Below are 16572 nucleotides of genomic sequence, written 5' to 3' on the forward strand. Positions count from 1 at the left end.
TATGTTTTTTTATCTAAAAATGTAATACATTTCATATTTACATTTACTGAACTGGGTAAGGTGTCATTTCATGGAGGATAAGATGCAGTTTTTCATAATAAAATATTTCAAATAATTGACTTGGGAATGTCTGACAGTTTGATCATTTTCTGTTCAATTTTCTGTAGAAGGCAAAGTGTTGAAAAAACCAATTTTCCCTGCTACGATATTAATATACAAATTTTTATGTTTAAATAATTCATGCATTTTTTGAACGCAGGGATACCAAGGTGTTTGCATTTCATATTATTTTTATATGTGATCTAGTGAAAGGAGCATAATTAGAATTTCTGTATTTTTGTGTTTTTTATATTCCTGCAGCTGTACAATCTCATGTAGTTGTTTAATTCTTCAAGGATTTACAAGTACATCCTTGCAGAGTTCATAAGTTATCCTCCAGACATTTATAGTCAAAAAGGGAAAAAAGGTTAAAAAAGAAAAGTAAAATCTAGTACAGCTAAGACATGATAGACTTAAAGGAGTATTTCCATCTTAGGTCAGAGCCCCATGTGGTGTACACACCGCAGTTCGGCCACGGCCGTAATACCGTGGCAAAAATGTGGCATTTTACAGTCTATGCAAATTCAATTCTAGGGAATCCCATCCACATATTACAAAAACACTACGCAGTGGACATGCTGTGATTTCCAAAACCATTGCGGTTCTGTAAATTGCAGCATGTCAATTATACCTGTGGAAACGCCGCTGATTTCTCTATAAATATAATGGAAGCAGAAAGTCCACAGAGGACACCTCTGTAGACTTTCTATGAAAAGCACTGTGGGAAAAAAACACACACTTTTTTGCTGTGGGCCGCTACGTGGCGCTTAGCCTTACTATTTCGATGGTCATCGTGATTTTAGATGCATTTGGCAGTTCCCCCTTCTTAGTATTATCCCTGCCCTCACATGATCTGTAGGAAAACAGCTGAGATGTGCCTGATGTCTCCATTAATCAAGTATACAGTGTATGCTCCTTTCCTTAACCCCACAAAGGATAGCATACGACATGTCTCTCTGTGTATACCACTACGTTCTCCCAGTCTATACCATTGTCTTTCCCCTTTCTAGGGATCACTTGCAGGCACTGTAATGTAGGCTTATTCTCACATAAAAAAGCTTTTCTAGCAGTGAGGCTTCAAGAGAGTGTAATATAATTCCCTGCTATCTCCCAGTACATACTAGCAATACTATGTACTCTCCCTATCATAACTGGTTTACAATGGTGAAGACAGAGCAAATAGTGCTGAGAGATAGCCAGGGATTATATTACTCTATGACAGGGAACAGACCTAAGATATTAATCCTAATTGATTAAAAAGGTTTGTTTATCTTCATAGGAGGTGAGAACTAGTATATATAGCATAAGAATACACTAACAAGCAGCACAGGAGAGCTCTGCACTCCTCTAGCTCCCCTGTGCACTAGAATACAGGTGGGTGGATAGGCAGGGTGCAGGCATGGCCACCGCTGCCTGAACACCATGGTGGCCGTAAGAAGTAGACCCAGATGGGCGTCACAGGAGCACATCTCAATACAGGTATATTTTAGAAAAATAAATGCATAGGACAAACCTTATTTTAACACTGACATGATCTCTGACCTTTATAAGATTTGAATACCCATTGAAAAATATTTGCCAAGAATACCTTAAGATACTATATTTATGGCCTTTTCATATCCTATCATATCATATCCTCCTGCTCTGTAACATGCTGACTGCAGATTACTCTGCATTTTCAGTGTGACAGGTTCCCTTTTCAGGGGCTAGTAAAGAGAATAGCAAAAACATAGTAATATATTTGATAAAGTTGGATAAAGAGACAGGTCTATTAAGTCCAACCTATAATCCAAAATGCTGAGGCAGATTCCATACAGTGGAAGCCAATGTATGGTGGAAGCCCATATATGGTGAAATGTTACAGCCCAACACTAAATATGGCAATTTCTGGAACAACATCCTATCCCAACAATTCTAGTTCCCATAACGTGTGAGATTTTTACTTTCAACAAAGACATTCAGGCCAATCTTGAACTTTTACAAGTTATCAGCCATCATCACATGCTGTGGCACTGAGTTCCATAGTCTCAATGCTCTTCATTGTAAAGAAGCCCTGCCTATAGCTATGGTAAAACCTTTTCCTTTAGATATAGAGAACACCCTCTTGTCACTGTTTGGGGCCATAGAGGTATAAAGAGATTATATGAAAGACTTCTGTACAGTCCATTCATATACAATACTTGTACATTGTAATTAGGTAACCTCTAAGTTGGCTTTTTCTCCAAACTGAATAGCCATATTTGATTTGTCCTTGTACTCTAAGGCTAAGGCCCCATTCAGCGGGCCATTGTCAAAAAACGCTGCGGGAAAAACCATGTCAGAAAGGCACTGCATTTTATCCTGCAGTGCTTTTCACAGAAAGTCTGCAGAGGTTTACTGTCATAAGCCCTGCCATAAGAGGTAATACATGTGGCTGTAGGATACCCTGCACATATCCCTGAGCTGTTAGTGTCCTACCAGGGATGATTGACAATCATATGTGATGGGTCCTCAGATTATTACACCAGTAGTTGGGGTAGAGTATTGCTCCACAGCAAAGATAGTATTTAAGCACTCTCCACAAGGTCTCTGCACTTGAACTTGGCCATCTTTGGATCCCAAACAGAACTTGGATTTGATGCTAAAGATTATACATTCCCGTCCATAGCATTTCATGGCTCTTGTTCACAACACTACTGCAAACAAAGGCAATGGTTGCTGACTGTCAATGCCAGGAAATGTAAGGGTGTTACCAAATTTTTTTCTGGTAAGAGGCTGGAAAGGGTCTGAACAGAGAAAGGGGTGTATAATGAAGGTACCACTTGTGTCAGCATGGTGGACAATGATATTTTGGTAGTTGCCCATGTTTTTCGACAGATCAAACAATCCTTTCTACTGATGGTCCGTCTGGAGTCTGTTTGTAGTGTATGCGTGCCCTCCTGTACTCACTGCTCCCAACAACTCCTAACAGCTAGGTCATAATGGCTGACATGGCAGGCAAATCATTGAAACATCTTGCAACAATGTACTCCCTCTTAAAGTCTTTGAGATAGAGGCTTGTCTACCAGTCATAAGTCTGTTACCAAGAGATACATTGCCAAAAATTGCCTGTGGCAAGATTACTCATTGTATAATCGTATAATCAGATCACACAAATATATATATATATATATATATATATATATATATATATATATATATATCTTAAAACATATTCACTTATTCCTTTGAGCATATGACTGAGCGATCTGTGTTGATATAGTTAAAAGTTAGCACAAATTAATGTATTAAGTTGAAATAATATGAAGAGTCTTTAAGATTAGTCCATGTAGTACTATATGTAAGACACTGGCAAGGGCTGGAAGAAGAAGAGCAGTCTCAATTGACAGTACGTGAAGGTTAATTGAGGACTACATCCTGAGGATATGTGCAATGGATGTTGCATGTAAAGCAGACAGGAACATACCTTGGCTCTATTGATTGTACAGTGCAGAGCATTGTTTTCATGATCATACAGCAAGCTAAAGTCCAATGTCCCCAGGGTCGCTGGAAGAGAGGAGAAAAAAATACAGTTATCCTTTGCTAAATTCTACAATCTACTTAGAAGTAAATATTCAAACATGTAGACATGCTCTAAAAAACAGACATTTCTATTATATATGATTTAAAAGGGTTGGCCACTTTCAGACCAATATTAAGAGATAAATGTTATTGTTTGTATAATAAAAAGCTCTACAATTTTCCAATATACTTTCTCTATCAATTCCTCACAGTTTTCTAGATCTCTGCTTGCTTACCCCTCGTGAATGAAATTCAGATCATGGTCATGTGATATACGTTCCATGGTCATGTGATGAACACACAGATGATGTATCCCCAACTTTCAGTGGTAAGATCTATTAACACCATAGGTCTAGTGTTATCAGGTGCTAATTTAGGTCAATGTGTATTAGTATGTTTCTGATATTGTTGTAACAGCAGGGCTACCACTGCATTAGTAAGATTTGATGAAATCCCCAATCAAAGAGAATAAGTCTGACACAGCTAAAGCCCCAGTAGAATTAGATGATAGTAGAAACAACTATCCATGTCACTGTTGGTCAGAGCTCAACGCGTTTCCCCCACTAAGTAAGGGTTCATCAGGAGCAGATAATGACATAAACAGATTTGAGAATACAGAAGAGAAAATACTGCAGTAAAAAGTGCATTTCCTGGAGCCCTGATGGTGTGCTTCGGTACTTAGAATAGCTAACGCAGCACAGTCACACAGCTCAGCTTTCTATAGCCGAGCTGAAACCTAACGCTCCGCCTCTCTGCAATGATGTCAATCATGGGAGCCAATCACAACTCACGGTGACTCCCATGTGTATGGGTATCATCAGAAGCTTGGCGATGGCATCATGGATACCATAGATTATGAGTGTCAATGCAAAATAAATCGCAACATAAATATGATATTGTATGGTGAGATCTCCAGAAACATTGGATGATGATTAGAGATGAGCGAACAGTGTTCTATCGAACACATGTTCGATCGGATATCAGGGTGTTCGCCATGTTCGAATCGAATCGAACACCGCGTGGTAAAGTGCGCCAAAATTCAATTCCCCTCCCACCTTCCCTGGCGCCTTTTTTGCACCAATAACAGCGCAGGGGAGGTGGGACAGGAACTACGACACCGGGGGCATTGAAAAAAATTGGAAAAAGTCATTGGCTGCCGAAATCAGGTGACCTCCATTTTAGACGAATAGTGGATTTCAAATCCGGGTCATATGAGAATGTGAACTTTGTGACTATGAGACAGGGATAGCTGTACAGGCAGGGATAGCTAGGGATAACCTTTATTTAGGGGGGAATGTTATTAAAAATAACTTTTTGGGGCTCTATCGGGTGTGTAATTGTGATTTTTGTGAGATAAACTTTTTCCCATAGGGATGCATTGGCCAGCGCTGATTGGCCGAATTCCGTACTCTGGCCAATCAGTGCTGGCCAATGCATTCTAATAGCTTGATGAAGCAGAGTGTGCACAAGGGTTCAAGCGCACCCTCGGCTCTGATGTAGGAGAGCCGAGGGTGCACTTGAACCCTTGTGCACCCTCGGCTCTGCTACATCAGAGCCGAGGGTGCGCTTGAACCCTTGTGCACACTCTGCTTCATCAAGCTAATAGAATGCATTGGCCAGCGCTGATTGGCCAATGCATTCTATTAGCCCGATGAAGTAGAGCTGAATGTGTGTGCTAAGCACACACATTCAGCTCTACTTCATCGGGCTAATAGAATGCATTGGCCAGCGCTGATTGGCCAGAGTACGGAATTCGGCCAATCAGCGCTGGCTCTGCTGGAGGAGGCGGAGTCTAAGATCGCTCCACACCAGTCTCCATTCAGGTCCGACCTTAGACTCCGCCTCCTCCAGCAGAGCCAGCGCTGATTGGCCGAATTCCGTACTCTGGCCAATCAGCACTGGCTAATGCATTGTATTGGCGTGATGAAGCAGTGCTGAATGTGTGCTTCATCGGGCTAATAGAATGCATTGGCCAGCGCTGATTGGCCAGAGTACGGAATTCGGCCAATCAGCGCTGGCTCTGCTGGAGGAGGTGGAGTCTAAGGTCGAACCTGAATGGAGACTGGTGTGGAGCGATCTTAGACTCCGCCTCCTCCAGCAGAGCCAGCGCTGATTGGCCGAATTCCGTACTCTGGCCAATCAGCGCTGGCCAATGCATTCTATTAGCCCGATGAAGTAGAGCTGAATGTGTGTGCTAAGCACACACATTCAGCACTGCTTCATCACGCCAATACAATGCATTAGCCAGTGCTGATTGGCCAGAGTACGGAATTCGGCCAATCAGCGCTGGCTCTGCTGGAGGAGGCGGAGTCTAAGGTCGGACCTGAATGGAGACTGGTGTGGAGCGATCTTAGACTCCGCCTCCTCCAGCAGAGCCAGCGCTGATTGGCCGAATTCTGTACTCTGGCCAATCAGCGCTGGCCAATGCATTCTATTAGCCCGATGAAGTAGAGCTGAATGTGTGTGCTTAGCACACACATTCAGCTCTACTTCATCGGGCTAATAGAATGCATTGGCCAATCAGCGCTGGCCAATGCATTCTATTAGCGTGAACTGAGTTTGCACAGGGGTTCTAGTGCACCCTCGGCTCTGCTACATCAGATTGCTACATCTGATGTAGCAGTGCCGAGTGTGCATCAGATGTGTAGTTGAGCAAAACTGACTCAGCACTGCTAAGTCTCTGCATTCGCATAGGAATGCATTGGCCAGCCTTCGGCCAATCAGCGCTGGCTCTGCCGGAGGAGGCGGAGTCTAAGGTCGGACCTGAATGGAGACTGGTGTGGAGCGATCTTAGACTCCGCCTCCTCCAGCAGAGCCAGCGCTGATTGGTCGAGTTCCATACTCTGGCCAATCAGCACTGGCCAATGCATTTCTATGGGGAAAAGTTAGCTTGCGAAAATCGCAAACTGACAGGGATTTCCATGAAATAAAGTGACTTTTATGCCCCCAGACATGCTTCCCCTGCTGTCCCAGTGTCATTCCAGGGTGTTGGTATCATTTCCTGGGGTGTCATAGTGGACTTGGTGACCCTCCAGACACGAATTTGGGTTTCCCCCTTAACGAGTTTATGTTCCCCATAGACTATAATGGGGTTCGAAACCCATTCGAACACTCGAACAGTGAGCGGCTGTTCGAATCGAATTTCGAACCTCGAACATTTTAGTGTTCGCTCATCTCTAATGATGATAAAAGATGGATAGAGTACATAGAATAAGGATGTAAATTTGGGTATATATAAATAGATGAAACATAATGGGTATCACCGTTACTACAATGGATCATGGTGTTATCACAATACAACCAGAAATTCATGCATGTCTCACTGATGATTGGAGATCATGCGAACAGTGTAAACCAACCAAAAAATAAACAAAGGCTGTAACTAAGTGGTGAAAGTGCACAATAAAAGGAGACTATATAGAGATAATTAAGGTGAAACCATAAGACTGATAAAATTATAAAATAGAGGTGACATAAGGCATTGATGCGGACCCATCAGGAAAACATAGATCATGATCTATATTACTAGTACCCGCTCATATATACGGTAGTATATACACCAAGGTTGATGAAAGTATTATTACAATATAGATGATATGATATGATTTGAAAACAGTGCAAACTGAACTATTCATGTGAGATAAATAGTACATAGGAGATCATGTCATTTAGGCCCTTGAGTCCAACCAGAATATCCATTGGGCCATTTTTTTTGTAAAATTACGCTATCCCAGCCCCAGCCCCCCTCGAGGTGATTTATGCTTTTGTAACCTTAGCAATCCCACAGATGTGTGTAGTGATTGGTCTATCCTCCTTTCCTATGATATATCCAATGTGTTCTAGAATGTGTTGTTGAAGTTCTCTCTTAGTTTTGCCTACATAATTGAGCGGTCAGGAACAAGATGTAACATACAATGATCCCTCAGTACAGCAAGTGATAAATACTCCAATTAAATAGGGAATTCCTGTGGATGCAGAGAGCATTTGTTTCCCTTTGAAGGTAAATTTACATGCTCTACAAGCATCACATTTAAAGGTGCCTGGAGGACAATTGCTACCCAGCAATGATGTACAGGATCTTAGTGTGGCAGGGTGACTGCATAGGTCGATCCCTCAGATTCCATCCCCTGCGGTAAGACACCAAAGGAGAGGGGGAGACTATTTGCATGTCTGGGTCCTGCCTCAAGATGTTCCAAAAGGTATGTAAGTTGTTCATCACCTCATTGTAGTCTCAATCAAAGGTGCCTATAAGGTGTTTGCCTGGATCCTTGCGTCTGTGAGGTATCAGGAAATCCTACCGATCCCAAGATGATGCATACCTATTTGCTTCTCTCAAAATATGTTGAGGATAACTCTGATTTAAGAAGCAGGACTCCAGAAGCTGGCTGATCCAGGCTCATTAATTGCAAAACTGCATAGTAGGGTTTCACCTTTAACCTATGACACAAAGGTGGAGGAGGAAGAAGAGGAGTGGAAGCAATATTTTGCCCTTGTGAAGATTGTGTCAGGAAATGGTCCAGACAGGAGGATCCAAAGGAGGTGGATGTGCCCTGCATGTTGTTAGAACTGGGTCTGCACAGTGTGGAACTAGCAACCGGCCTTGCTGCATTCAAAACACTGACCCAGTGGGCCATGACAGCTAGCTATTGTCATTGTCAATGATTGCTGCTCCATGTAGTGACACTGGCACGCACCTTTCCCCAGAGCAGGAGCAACTTTCCTAGAGAGATAATGGCGGCTCAGTATTCCCCATTAAGTTGGCAAAATGTAATGGAATCCACTAAGTGGTATGGCGGCAACTGCACCGCCAGTAGCCAGTAGATGATAATGGTGATCATGGAGAGGAATAGGAGAAACTCCATGCTTACTTCCCCTGCCAGTACCACTGCAAAGTCAATTTGATGCCTTTTCAGGTGAGTACATAGAGATGTTGTTCTTACATATTTTCCTGCACAGCAACTGCTAAGTTTCTGCTTGTAGATCTTGCACTTCATCATGGATTTATTCTTTGTCAATGTACAAAAAATACCAAATGGGAAATAACCACATGTAGTTGCTGCTACTAGCAGCAGAGGAAACATGTCTGCCACTACCACCATGAGTGAGATGTTCCTACAGATCTGTCCTTGGTAAACTTTTTGGATGTTGGGCCTGCACAATGGTTTGAATCATTACTATCACCACTGTCACCACCCTCTTCATTTGATGTTATCCTGTCACCCTGACCAGGTTACCAGGTCCTATCTGTGAGAGAATCATCATTGGAAATGTCATTATTATCATCTTTCTCGCTTTTTTCACATTATCATGGCCATGCACAGAGTCAGAATTCCCACCTCCAGATATCCCCCTAGCTCCCCTACCAGAATGACTATCAGTAGTAATCGTAGCACACCTGCTACCTCCATCAACAACAGTCAACACGTCTTCTTTTCCCTGCTTGCACACCATGCTGACTGTTCTCATCAGGCTCATCAAAAAGAGGAGGACGACTACTTTGATTAGGAGAAATAGATTGCTCGGCAGGTGCCATATCACTAGGAATCTGTGTAAGCTGAAGTATGTGATAGAATCACGGTTGACAGTCCAGAAGGGCCATGCAGTAAATTACATGTTATGGAGGAGGAGGATGAACACACAGAAGCCTCACTCACTACCTTTCTATGACTGAGATAAGCTAGCTAAATAATCAAAAACTCCAACTTCATTCTCAGGAAGTACAACAATTTTGTGGCTACTAGCGGGATAACTCCCTCCTCTTCAATGTCCACTGCTCTTTTTACTAGTAATTTATTAAAGGACACAGATAGTGCTTAATTAACCAAAAAGGATGAAATAATATATGTTGGGAAAGATAGTATTCCTATGGACAAGGAATGCCATTGGTGACAGCAATTTGTACAGCATGCATTGTAAATTAACATGATTTTTTCACATCAATATCACAGGAAATTGAAGATACATGGTACACAGGGGTACGATAGAGCTAGGACTTCATATTATGGAAAAAATGCATCTGGAATATGACAGTACAGGATACTTAACTGTAATAACTACAATACACAGGTTCTTCAACGTGCTAAATAATAACATGGTGCTAAACATACACTTTACACCAGGATGAAAGAATAGCTAGCATTGCCTTTTACCTACTGTACGTGAACACACTTCATAGCTGAATGTATTGCGCATAATATATTTAACCCGGTCCTGCTGGAAGTATTTTTCAATCTTCATTTTTGACTCAGCAGCGTTATTTTTGGTCAGCAGTGGTTTTTGTATTCAACCTCCGTCTATGTCTTATTGTTGAATCATGAACACTGACTTTAACTGAGGCAAGCGAGGGTTCTGGGTTCTTTTGTGACCTCCCGGATGAGCCATTGATGACTCCTGGGAGGGTTTACCGTTGTTCCATGTTTTCTCCTCACTGTGGTTTGCTGAAGTCCCAAAGCCTTAGAAATGTTTTTGTAACTTTTTCCAGATTGATAGATGTTATTGACTTTGTTTCTCCACTGTTCTTGAATTTCTTCAGATCATGGCATAATGTGCTGCTTTGTGAGATCTTTTAGCCTACTTAAAGTTGTCAGAAGGTTCTAATTAAGCGATTTCTTGATTCTACAGGTCTGGCAGTAATAAAGCCTGGGTAGGGTTAATGAAATTGAACTTGTTTTCCAAAAATGTGATTAATCACAGTTAATTCATGTGGTGCAATTCTTTTTTCACATAGGGCCAGGATATTTTGGATAAATGAAATCATAATTTGAAAAAACTGATTTTTGGATTTACTCGGGTTATCTTTGTCTGATGATCAAATATTTTGCAAATACATTTTTACAGCACTGTGTATTACACGTTTCGATTTAGCAGAAAGCATCTGCTGGTGCATCTTATTAAAGCTTTATCTTATTCTATTTAAACAAATCCTTTAACAGCAAATTGTGCATGGTTTTGAAGGTAGCACTGGGATACTTTGTTTCTACTAAAAACACTAAAATAATAGGAAACAGCAGAATGGTAATGAAGATAAATTACAAATGTACTACTTAGAACATTTGTTGACTATGTAATTAATGTTCACGAAAGCTGGAGCTTCGCTTTAATTACTTTACAGATAAGTTTGTTCCTTTATATCTTGTTGCACCTGTGAAGCCATTTTAAATTCAGATGAGATATTAGGATTTCATCACGCATATGAGTAGTATGATGCCAGCACATCAAAGAGCCATAGTATTGTGGACCCGCTGACCCTGGAGCACAGACCCCTTGACTACTTCACCTCTGTGCTACACTTGCCTGCCTCTGAGTGGCTCCATTACCAGCAGATTGTCCATTTTGTGTCTTCTCAATTTGGCTCCCTGAAGGTATCATTACCTACTTTGAGAGGGTGTGTCGAGCGGGTACCTCCACGGTTGGCTTGATATCAAACATTTACAGGCTTCTCTCCTCTTCTGGAGGACAGCCCCTTGTTTCTCACGGGTACATGATTAAGTAGTCTGGGGCCCTGAATAGGCAGAATTCACCTGCACAGTGGCAAATTATTTGGTGTGGCTAAATCCTCTATTTGCATTTCATTCCATGAGACCCAATACAAATTGCTCAAGTATTGGTACCATACCCCTACCCTGTTTCACTCCCTCAACCCCAGTATCCCCGCCCCCAATGTTGGTGTTGTCAGACAGAAGTGGGTTCACTGTGCCATATTTTTGGGGGACTGCTCAAGTATTCGCCCCTTTTGGCTGGAAGTTCAGTCCCTCTTGGATGCCCTCTTCATTGTAGGTATTCTGCTGGACCCCCCTTATCTACTTACTCAACCTCCTCCCTAAACATTGGGGCAAGCAGACCTCTAAGCTGTTTTTGTACTTATGTACGGCTGCTAAAATGCTTATTGCTCTTCACTGGAAGAGGAGCTCCCCTCCCTTTGGCCCAGACCTCATCGCTAGGATGAAGGATGTTCGCAGTATGGAATACCTGACTGCCTCCCTCAATCACACAATGGACGCCTTAAACGCTGTGTGGTCATCCTGGGATTTGTATTGTATTCTGCACAGTATCTGACTCCTTCCCTTTTCTCCTTTTCCTTCCCTCCCCTCCCTTCTACTCCCTCACCTTTCAGTTTGTACCACTTGTCTATTGATTTATGCTCTGACGTGACTTGTTTAGTTTTGTCTGTAAAATTTATAAAAATGTTCAATAAAAATTAGTTAAAAGAAAAAAAATGCAGGTTTTAGCCATGTGGCACACTACCAATTTGTGCATTTTTTTATCCTGTCTCCTATTCAACCTACCATTTTCCTATTTCACATTATTTTAGTGTTTTAGTAGAAACAAACTGCCCCAATGTTGCTTTCAAAACTACATACAATCTACTGTTAAAGTTTGGTTATTCAAACAAGTAGAAAAAGACTGCAGTGAATGGGAACAATATATTACCACAAATAGTGTACTAGTGATGTGGATAGAGCATTAGTTGTAAACCAGTCACAACCCCTTTAGGCTAACGCTTCATGTTGCAGAAATGCAGCCTTTTTTTGTTGCAGATTTTGTTATGGTTTTTTGAGCCAAAGCCAGGAGTGGATTGAGCAGAACGTAGAAGTATAATAACTTCCTATAGATTTCCCATTCCTTTTGAAGTTATTCTTGACTTTGAATTAAAAGAAAAATGCAACAGAAAAGCTGCGTTTACGCAACATGGGGCCTCATCCTTAAACTGTAAATTTGGTCAGCAAATACAATTTAGGAGCTAATAGTCAACCACCAGGGATAATGTAATAAAAATGAAACACATATGTAACTGATATCAGTAACAGTGTATTGCCAGCCAAGTTGTTCTTGATGCTTATAAAGTGTGACTGTATTTTGCATTGCTTATATTATACATTGTCCGCAAACATAATCTAATTTCCCTTGCCAAATACAAGTTCATTAGGTCCAATTTGATAGGAAGCCAAATAAACAATCAATATAGTGGCCCAGTGTTACTATTGTGGTTACAACTAGACTCTGGCATAAAGTTGGTGTATCTTAGTCAAATTTTGGTGCAACTTAGCACAGCCTAATTTTAACAAATTTTTTTGTGACTTGCTAGACATGTAGATGTAGCTTCTCAGGAAAAAGGGGAAATAAACAAAATATGTCCTAATTTTTTTTTCTGTTAGCTCACAGTAAGCCAATTAAAATATAATTTATGAAATTAAAATTATACTAATGAATATAAGAAAAATATCAGGACTGATCTTAATGATCTAACTATTTATCTATATATTCATTGTTTGATAAAAAAAAAAACATGTTACCTATGTTCTGTGGGTCAGAACCATTATAGAAGATCAAATGTAGTTTTTGTTATGCTTTAATAACTGATAGTCTAGTAACTTTTTTATATTTCCATGAACATAGCTATCTAAGGCTGGGTTCACATCTGTGTCTGGCATCTATCCACTTGGAAACCATTTTAAGAGAAAAATGGCTTGGTACAAAAAGGATTCCAAACGGTTACAGCAGGTTCACATCTCCACCCCAGTCTCCGCTTTCAGGTTTCTGTCTTCTGCCTGAGAAACTGGACAGGAGACAGAAACCGGCAGTCACTTTTCAAACCCATTCATTTGAATGGGTTTGCAAAGTGTCCCCCCATGAGCGCCTGTGAGCGTTTTGTGGTCTCCTCGGCGAAACCATTTTTTTTTTTAACTGGACACAAAGTTGGACATGCAGGACTTTGTGTCTGGTTAAAAAAAAACGGTTTTGCCGCGGAGACCACAAAACATTCACAGGAGCTCACAACCGAACACTGTCTGCTGGGTTTCCATCTCCTGTCGGCAGAAGACGGAAACCTGAAAGCGGAGACTGGGGCGTAGATGTGAACCCGCCCTCACACAGTGGATAACCAAATCCATTTTTTAAGATGGATTAGTCAATGGGTATCCGTTCAAAAAAACTGACCGTTTGTGTCAGTTTGCGTCCATTTGTAATGCATTTGTTTCCAGTTTTGACCAATCCATTTTTTTCTTCCTCTTTTTCATTTTGAGCATGCACAGAGGAAAAAACAGATTGCAAAATGGACACAAACTGATCGCTATCTGTTTGTAATCCATTTGTAATCCGTTTTCCCTGGGCTTCAATGTTAAAAAAAACAAAGATTGGTTCCTCTCCATCTGAAATCCTTATTTTTATTAAGGAGACATAGTCTTGTTAGGGAGCCTTCACACGAAGTATACACTCCGCTCATTCTGAATGTAAAAGTCGTTCAGCATGAGTGCGTAAAAACCAGCTCCCATTGACTTGAGTGGGTACCGGCATATGAGCACTACCCATTGAAATCTGGCAGACCGTGTCCGGCTGTGAGCGCCGGTGAGAGTTTTGTGCTTTCCGTGGCGCTCACGACCGGACACTTTCCAAACCCAATCAAATGAATTGGTTTGAAAAATGACTGCAGGGTTCCGTCTCTGTCCAGTTTCGGGCAGGAAACGGAACCCTTCAAAATGGAGACCGGGGCACAGATGTGAATGAGCCTTTAGGATGTAGGTTATTTTGTTCGTCTGAAATCAACCAAAATCTTTTAAAAACAACAAAGTGCTGTCAGAATCTAACAGTAGTTCAACACTCAGACTTTGAGCATAATAGTTCAAGCAATTATCTTTCACCATAGAAGTGAAATATTAAACACAAAAAACCCCAAACCAACTAAATAATATTTTTTTTAACATACTGCAGAGCATATTTCATACTTTTTTTTTTCTAGAATGCCACTTTTAATGTAAAGCAATTCATTTAGCATTTACTCTAACAGCTTTATCCGTCGCTGCACAGAAGCTGCAGGTAAGGCTAAAGCAAGTCTAATAATATGTTTCTTTCCATATTTTGTCATCTGAAAAAAGCAGATAATGGAGTTAAATTTACTTTAAAAGTGTAAGAACAACCTTCAGCTGTTACTATTCCAGTATTCAGACTGCATCCTCTGAACATCTGTGTAATTGCTTTACCTTCGTGCGTCACATAATTGATGGGACAACGAAACACAAACACAGAGAAGGTAAGTAACATTTGCCATATAAAGTACCAAGTTTGTCATGGAGGGCTCTCACAAAATGCTCCTCAGGCACATTTCATCATTGAATTCCAAGAGTCATAACTTTTTTTAAAATTTTTCCACTGACCTGGCCATATGGAAGATGAAATGAGTTGTAGTTCTTACCATTTTCTTTCATGTGAAGAAAGAGTTAAAAAAGGACCTTCATTTTTCTGATGTTCTTTTAGCTATGAGTCATTCAATATTAATAATAAGCTAACTTCTGTCTATGGCTGCTCACTTTTGCTGCCTATCCCCATAATGTTCCCCCCTGAAAAAACCTATGCTCCTACGCTCCTACGATATAACAGATTAAAAAAAATGTCTGCAGTTTCTCTTTTTTAAAAAAAGGCCTTCATTGTATCCCTTGCATAAAAATTGCCCACATTGTGCCCTAATCGAGAAAATGCCCCAACTGTGCCCTATGAATAAGATAATGCCTCTAGAGTACTCATTGATTATAAAAAACAATGCCCCTGCTATGCCCCCTGAATAAATTTATGTAACATTGTTCCCGCTGAGTAAAGTAACTCCCACATTGACCCCTGATTACAAAAAAATAATGCCTCAGACTTCAGCTCCTACCTCCTTACCATACAATATTCACTTCCAACATCCAGACACCAGGGATGAGTGCACTAGTTCATGAAGAGCTGAGTTCATTCTGAATTTTCCTAAAATGATGGGTTAGTCTAAAACCTTGGGGGTTTTCTACCTACGAATCACTATTTTACAAAAATGCCAGAAAAAGAAAGAAACCCACACTTACATTAAAATCAAAATGAAATCAACAAAATTATATAAATGTAATAAATTTATTGGCAAGTACAACATGATTAAAAGTTATGATAAAAACATAATAGGGGTAGAGAAAAAATAAGGGGCAGAGGTCACAACAATGCCAGGGTTTGACAATTACTTAATGATGTGTCAGGGTCTGGGGTTGCTAGGTGGGGTGGCATAGACACACAAGTCCAGTTTCTTTTAATCCAAAAAAAAGGTAGAGTTTATTTTCACTCAAAAAGGTAGTGCAGCAACAAAAGGAAACAATACAAAAATAAATACCTGCCAGGCTAGGCTCTAACTAAACATAGAATTGGTTACCTCACCTAGAATAACAGAAATCCAAAAGCCAGTAGAATCACTCCGGACACAGCTCCCAAAATATGACCTCTCTGTTTGCTCTCCAGCCAAGCTCTGCCCCCAGTCTGCTGCTGGAGCTGACTTCTTAAGCCTCCCTTGATGAGCAGGCTCTCTGCAGCTGAGTCGTTGCTGGAACATCCCCAAAAGGGGACTGGAGGGGGGTGGAATGACAGGTCCCACTACCAACCTACCTGCCATTCCTAAAAATCCAACCCAGTAACCGGAACTCTGAAATAACCCTCAGCAGACAATAGTTATCTTCTGAGAAACATTCTTTCTGGAGTTTTCTCATCTCACCCGGCTTAGTAGTCTGGGTGAGATGTACACCCCCTCCATTACCTGACCAGCCATCGGCTTACAGATGTTACAAATCATATATCGATGTAATCAAGTATGAATACAGAATTTCATATTATAAATCTGGAGTGAATGATCAATACATAGAATGAAACCATATCATAATGTGCATACATAATTAGGAATTATTATAGTAGTCCAAGATTGAAGCATCAGTATGTAACAGTACCGATCTCAGGTAATATTATTATGTAATAATAGTTGTGGACTAAGGACTATAGGTATTACAAGCCCAAATAAGTGCTAAATGCACAATGTGTAGTCCAATATCAACATACTGTGCAGTCTAATATCAGCATATTATCCCCCAGGGGGTGTAGGTGAAACTGCAAGTATATCAGCCCAACTAATGCATCATACATACCTCTCAA

At 40.8% G+C, this 16572-nt stretch overlaps 1 protein-coding gene across 2 annotated transcripts in view; it reads right to left on the reverse strand.

Moving 5' to 3' along the window:
• The window catches only part of DOC2B (double C2 domain beta), a 528819-nt gene that overhangs the window by 330026 nt on the left and 182221 nt on the right, over nt 1-16572 (reverse strand). For both annotated transcript variants that reach the window (XM_075264915.1, XM_075264914.1), the window contains exon 2: nt 3545-3624. In XM_075264915.1, coding sequence (XP_075121016.1) covers nt 3545-3624 — 80 coding nt within the window. The remainder of the gene's footprint in view (nt 1-3544; nt 3625-16572) is intronic.

This window comes from Leptodactylus fuscus, chromosome 2 (assembly GCF_031893055.1).
Source record: "Leptodactylus fuscus isolate aLepFus1 chromosome 2, aLepFus1.hap2, whole genome shotgun sequence".
Lineage (NCBI taxonomy): Eukaryota > Metazoa > Chordata > Amphibia > Anura > Leptodactylidae > Leptodactylus > Leptodactylus fuscus.